General features: G+C 40.5%; 1 protein-coding gene across 1 annotated transcript; it reads right to left on the bottom strand.

The window, feature by feature from the left end:
* Positions 1-1,240: 1,240 nt before the first annotated feature.
* MRPS10 (mitochondrial ribosomal protein S10) lies at positions 1,241-6,031 on the bottom strand. Its single transcript, XM_010179697.1, has 6 exons — positions 5,976-6,031; positions 5,803-5,875; positions 3,421-3,560; positions 2,864-2,972; positions 1,702-1,791; positions 1,241-1,426 (listed from the first exon to the last, which is right to left on the bottom strand). Exons 1-6 carry the CDS (start codon positions 5,996-5,998, stop codon positions 1,340-1,342), a joined length of 522 nt encoding a protein of 173 aa, XP_010177999.1. The 5' UTR covers positions 5,999-6,031; the 3' UTR covers positions 1,241-1,339.
* Positions 6,032-6,566: the final 535 nt, after the last annotated feature.

Raw genomic sequence — 6,566 nt, 5'->3', positions numbered from 1 at the left:
AAGGAAAAATAGCTTGAAACTGAGGAAAGCAAACACACTGAAGAGAGAACTAGGCAGTTTATCTTCCCATAAGGGCTTTGATTAACTTCTTTTTTTCCTGAGGCATATCGTAGAAGGTGCACAGGCAGCCTGATTTCTATCATGAGTGATACCAGCTATATTGACTGTCTTCCTAAAACAGCTTTGGGCCTCTCTACTGATAATCATCAAGCACAAGCTTGGTTTCTTGCCTTTCAGCTATTTCCCATTAAGATTGTCCATTTCTGTCTGATAACAACACTGGATGGCTTTTTTTTGGTGACTGTATAAAGCTTTGCGTGCTCTTGAGAAGTATGATCTGGCCTCTGTGGTTATCTTGTCCCAGCTGGCTATTCCTTCTGTAAATGCTTTTAATAGCAGCCAAATCAAAGCCACTCTCTTAATACTGAAGCAGATTCCTGCAGCTGTGTCCTTCCTGCTAACTTAGTAAAGGTGGAAGTACTTAATACAATCTCAAAGTAAGGTTGATGATGGCTTTGTACTTAGTAGTATCTCCTCTGATTCATGGTGAAGTAACCCTCAAAGCAGTTGAGCACTCTTTTGCTATCTGTACTGTTTTTCCCATCTAAGCATAAGTAGCATCCACCTAGACTGCGTTTGCACAATAACCAACCCAGCTAGTTTAGAAAAAGGCTATGCCCTGTAGTGAACTAAAACACTTAATGAACTGTTTGTTCTATCCCAAATGACACCTTCTGGTATCCCTCTGCTTTGCCAACATGGTTCTACAAGCACTTCATTTAAGTTAAGGACATAAGCCTGTGGAAGTGGCAGATCTGTACTATGATCACTGTGTTGTTCTGTTAGCAAACAGTAAGACTGGAAATGCAGCTATTGGAGCTGTAGGAGCCTAGAAAACTCTCAATGTGCCTCAGTGTCCTCTAAGATTGTGGTTTTGACTTTCTACAAGTTAGTATGTGAGCTGTATGTGCACCTGGGATTGAGTTATTTCAAAGGAACTATGGCAAAGAATGTGTAACAATCTGGCATCCAAAATGTTAAACATTACACACAAGTGAAGCAGATTTTTAGATTTCTTTTATATATCTATAAATTTTACATTTCTACTAACTTATTACAGATGACCACAGTTCTTGATCACAGAGTGCAGTCAAACTTCTTCACTTTATAGCTGTTCAATCAACATATACTGGAATTATGACCAAGAATAACTCAATGAAACATGAGTTTATATAATTACTTTATAAAAGAACTTTTATTTAACAGTAGACTATCTCAGTAAATTAGGTTGATAGGAGCAACTAATTTCAGCACTAATGGAGCCAAGTACCTGGTGAGTTTATGACTTCACTTCAGTTTCTTCTACTTGAGGTAGCATATCCCAAACTGGTTTCTGAATGTGTTCAGGTATTTTCTCTATCTTAGTCTAAAAGGAAAGCAAAGCAACCATTTATTACACCGACTAGCTAATATCCAACTACTTTGTGTTATTTAGTCTGGCTTGAGATATTTATCAGATTAAAAATGCCACCTAGTGGCATTTTCAAACAATACAGCCTCTTTATTATTTAATACTTTGGAAAATGTTCCTTCCAAACTACATACATTTCCTCTGCTCTCTTTTTAAAGACTTCAGTAGTTATTGGTACTTGCATCAGGACTCAGACTCGTAACAGTTAATAATGTGAGATGGAAACTTACCTTTTTTACTTCCATGGCAACGCCTTCAGGTAAGTTTCGTTGAACATACTCCAAGTAAACTGCAGCAGTACTGCTTGTCAGGTATTTTAACTAAAACAGAAGTATTTTTTAAAATTAACTACTATTATTAATATTTGAAACAGAATACAAAAACCATGAGTTTGCCCTAGCTTCTCTAGTTCTTGCTATGGGACCAAACATCTTACAGGAAGGCAGCTTCCATAATATTGAACAGAGGCAGTTGAGCTGTACACAACTCTCATGCAAGTATAATGTAATTGTTTCATTCCACAGAACTGCACATGATCACATGCATTGGTTACGATGGAAATGGTGGATCTTAACACTACAGGTATCAGATGAAATTAATTACAGATTATGCAAGAATTAGCTGCTTTTGTATACTCTCAAAGTTTGAGCTTCATATAAATCCCAACTTCAGAATTTCACTGAGTTCTTGATTTTCTATTTTCTACTGGATGGCAAAGATAGTGCTTATGGTCTGTGGGCAGCCATTTGTACTGAACCAACGCCTGGGGACTTAAAGCAAAGTCCCATGTTGCTAAGCACTGTGCAAATATAAAGTAAGATGCCCAGGAGCCACAAAATGCTGGCCGTAAACTTTTCTTCTAAGAAAGTCAACCACAGCTTCATTCTAAACTATACAGAAGTCTGTGTCATCAACCACAGAGCTAGCGGTTTGCATACACTTCCTTTCCTGTATTTCCCCCCTACAGTTTTAGTTTGCCACATTATGTTGCATTGGGCAAAAGTGTGTGTTCAAAAACTTCAAACTCACAAACAGAGTCCTTAGTGACAATGGTTAAACTGCATCTTCTTCTCTTCCTGAGAAAGCTCCCATCCCACCGGTTCTCAGAAACCAAGAGCATAAAGCATATAAAGATAAACCTCGATTCTACCTTATTTTATAAGCATTCTTTCAGCTGTTAAGATGATGGTCAAAATCAGCCTTTTAATCCAAAAATTCAGAATAACTTGTGTTACATTTGATGTACCTAGGTCAGCTGTTTTCTGCTATTCTGTGCGCTCTACCCCCCAACCCAAGTAAATAGGAAGTTTGTGTTCCCTCCTGAACTAACATCCATGAACACCTTTGAATTGTGCATGTAGAATGTACTTTTTTTTTTAACATCTTTCTTACCTCCAAACACATATAATGTGTTCTCATTTCATACTGAACTCTGTGCTTCTTGTAAATGTGTACGGACTTTAAAAGTGTAAATCGTTCTATCTTCTTTGGAGGTTTATGTCTGCACAAAGCACAAGAATAAAATTTCACTTTATAAAAAGTGTGAATATAAAATATCTGAAAGATCATACTGAAATCCCTCTTCTTATTTGGCATTTAGAAGATCTACAAGGAAGTATTAAACACTGGTACAGTTTAGTATTAATCCACATGGGCATGGTCAATACTTGGGTATTAGCTACTGTTAGTTAGAGGAAGTTAGAGCACTGACATAGTAGAGTACTTAGAGTACTGCACTTCTACTATGGCAGTGCTGAGCGCAGAACTGCTGCTGCTTTCTCATCTGTGCTGCCATCTAAGAAATGTTAGATTTATAATCTGAGAAAAAATGCCAGATTACACCTGTTTCTTCCAAAAACCAGAAAGTACTTCTAAGCACAGAACCCGAATTAAAGTAGATGAAATAAGAAGCATCTGACACCACATCACTCTACAGATCACTTACTTACACTTTTTCAACAGAGATGCCAAGTTCTTTAGCTGCAAGCACTGCAAAATATTCATAGCTGTTCAACACAGCCTCATCGTGGCCTTTAACTAAAAGGGACAATCTCTTGTACAGTGTTTCTGGTTCATCTGAAATAGACACCTGCATTTTTTAAAAAAGGACAAGAGTTAGCACTCCATGTTCTCCTTCTCTGTGTGTCCCATTTGTCAAAGAGGTAAAAAACCCACACACTGTTAACAGCTTATTTTAGTTTATCTGCAAGAGGCTGGCAGTATTACCTTGACTGACAGTTCTCACTCTTATCAGGGAAGGTAAAAGTGTGAGGAGATGCCCAACTTCTGAACGTTCAGGTAAAATTTTTCGTTCAGAAAAGAAAATGGAATGTGAAATAAATATGAGGATGACAACACTAGCAAAGGCAAGAATTAAACTCAATGTAGTATCCCGCCTGGAGCAGCAATATGTGTATTTTAAACAGTGCTGTGAGGATACCTGAAATTCTCAGACTTCGCAAGGGTATGGACAGTAACCAGAACTCTCACGATACTAAGTCAGTTACAAGGCTACTTTAAACATATTAGGCTTCCCCAGGCATATGATCCTTTCTGTTTGTCCAGGTACAAGTTTATGGCTTTCAGTTACAAATTTGTAACTTTCATAGATGTACTGTGTTTTCTGTGAGGGGTTTTTGGTTGTGTCTTTGGTAATGGGTGAAGGGCTATGGAGATGGCCCTTTAAGATGCTACCTGAAAAGCTCCCCCTTTTCCTTCATCAGACCCACCTCTGACCAGTGCCAAGCCAATCAGCGCCCCTGCGAATTCATGTATTTAAGGGGGGTGCAGGGCATGCTTCTCTCTCTCTCTGGCACCAGCCCAGACCAGCGTGGCCCCAGGTACGGGTGGCGTGGCCCCAGCCCTGCCTGGCTGGGCTTGGCCGGCCCCGACCACAACTTAAGCTTAAGCCCCGCAGCAGCTTCATCCCAAAAAAGGGAGAGAGAGAGAGAGAGACGGGATCTCCAGAGCCATCAGAAGAGACCTGCAGCAGAGAAAGGAGTGGGGCCTGAGGAGAACAACTTTGAAGAACACCAAGGTCGGTTGAAGGAAAGAAAGCAGAGGGAGGAGGAGGAGGATGCAGAACCCAGGCTTCCCCTTTGCAACCTGTGGCGAGAGCCGGGTCAAGTGGCCTGCAGCCCATAGAGTTCACTGGTGGGGCAGGGCCACGGGAGCAGTGGCTGGGCCCATTCTGTGAATCCGGGCAGTGTGTGCTGGAGCAGTTTGTGTGTGAGGGAACTGTGACTGTGGGCAGACCCATATTGGACTTTTGAGGACTTTTTTCCCTATGGAAAAGGAGCCACCTGGAAGCAGAGACAGAGACACTGGGCTGAGGTTTTTTTTTTCCTACTCTTGAGAAGCATTTGGTGCAAAAACCGACTGCAACCCCCACTCCCATCCCCCTGGGCCTCAAGGCAAAGGGGGAGGGGGAAGGTGAAGAAACCGGCAACAAAAGCTGAGCTCGGGAAGAAGGGAGGGGCGGGGGGGAAGGTGTTTTGGCTTTAAGATCTGGTTGTATCTCCCTTTTGTTCTACTCTGATGTTGGTAAGAAATTAAAATTGTTTTGTTTTTATTCCTTATGATGAGTGTCTTTTGCCTGTGACCTTTTTAAGTGGTGAGAAGCCCTCCCAGTCCTTATTTTGACTAGCCCTTTTTGGGGCATCATGGTGCTCAGTTATGCACCGAGCCTAAACCACGACAATAGAGCGCCAACTTCTGATGTCCTGGACTCGCTGATCATCTGTAAAGCCCTGACATGTCCAGGAAGCACTGATTTTCCTCCAGGTTTACTCCCAGGCAGTTTAGCACAGCAAATCCAATATGTACCAGACACAGCAGGAAGGCTGGGTCTGCACTGTGGATCTAATACTGCCTGTAAGATTTTGGCTTGCTTGCATGTATCACACAGATTGAACATGTGTCTCTGACGTCCTAGTCAAAATCAAGGCGTTCAGGTTCTAAAAGCAAGGCATCACCACACACCTTCATGAACTTCCCACCTCATCAGCCCTGGGCTCCCAGCTTCCAAGCCAGAGACAAAGGCCTTAGGCTGGCTGAGCTGCTGCAGGCACTCAAGTGGATGCGGCCAAAAAGCTGGTATTTCAGAAAATTACAGCAGGAAAGTGACTGAGAGGCAACTGTGAGCTACAGAAATCTTGCTAAAAAAATAAATTCTCAAGTATCATTAATCTAAATTGTTTCTTAGTCTACAAATAATTTGACATCATTAAGACAGAACTTTAAAAAAGCTGCAGTAAAGAAATTAAAGTTTTTCTGTACACCCTCTTTGTTACTAAGGCAATACACAAAATGCCATTCTACGAAACACTTACCAAAGGATTAGTCTTAGGCTCCTGTGTATCAGCGTGGGATCCAGCCAACCGTACTCCCATCAAGCCAGAGTGTCTAGAAACACGGTAATGGCGAAAACATAAAATCGGTTGTTAAAGTTGGGGTTTTTAGGGAGCGTGGAGGGTAAGTGGAAAGGAGGGCCTTTAATACTTACGGAAGAAAACACTGCTTTTGCATAATTCTGCTTGCATAATTGACAGGAAAAGCTGATTCCTGTATAAAACAAATAGGTTATGGGTTGTTTGTTTGGTTTGGTTTTATTTTCCCAAACCAGAAAGCAGCCGGTTAATACAGCTTTATTAAAGGTTACTGTTTTGCACAGCATGGAAATTTATTTTAGTATAGAATAGCACCTAAAAAAAAGAACACATTAAGGCAACAGTGTAACAGTATGCACCTATTATTAACCAGGCACCTGAACGGCAATCATAAAGCATTTTTTTAGCAGAAAAATGTATTTTGTGTGGCATCAGACACTTCTGTACAGTATACAGATACTTCTGTATGATAATTTCTCTTCAGTTTTACTTTCATAGCACAGCATCTATTAGTTTCGTTAAGAGACAAGCCTAAGTAGGACTTACTGTTGTACAAGCAATTAAAACCAATACCCTATAAACACAAAAATACGACCTCTAAATTTAACTTGAAATTCCTTGTTTTTTCAGCAAAAACTTCTCTGTAATTTTGAACACTTTCGAAGAGAACATTTAAATAAAAATAATTCTAACAAGTAAATGATCCA

This window comes from Mesitornis unicolor, unplaced genomic scaffold, assembly GCF_000695765.1.
Source record: "Mesitornis unicolor isolate BGI_N332 unplaced genomic scaffold, ASM69576v1 scaffold33622, whole genome shotgun sequence".
Classification (NCBI taxonomy): Eukaryota; Metazoa; Chordata; class Aves; order Mesitornithiformes; family Mesitornithidae; genus Mesitornis; species Mesitornis unicolor.
Note: the sequence above shows the minus strand (reverse complement) of the source record. Positions and strands in the feature narration are given on the sequence as shown.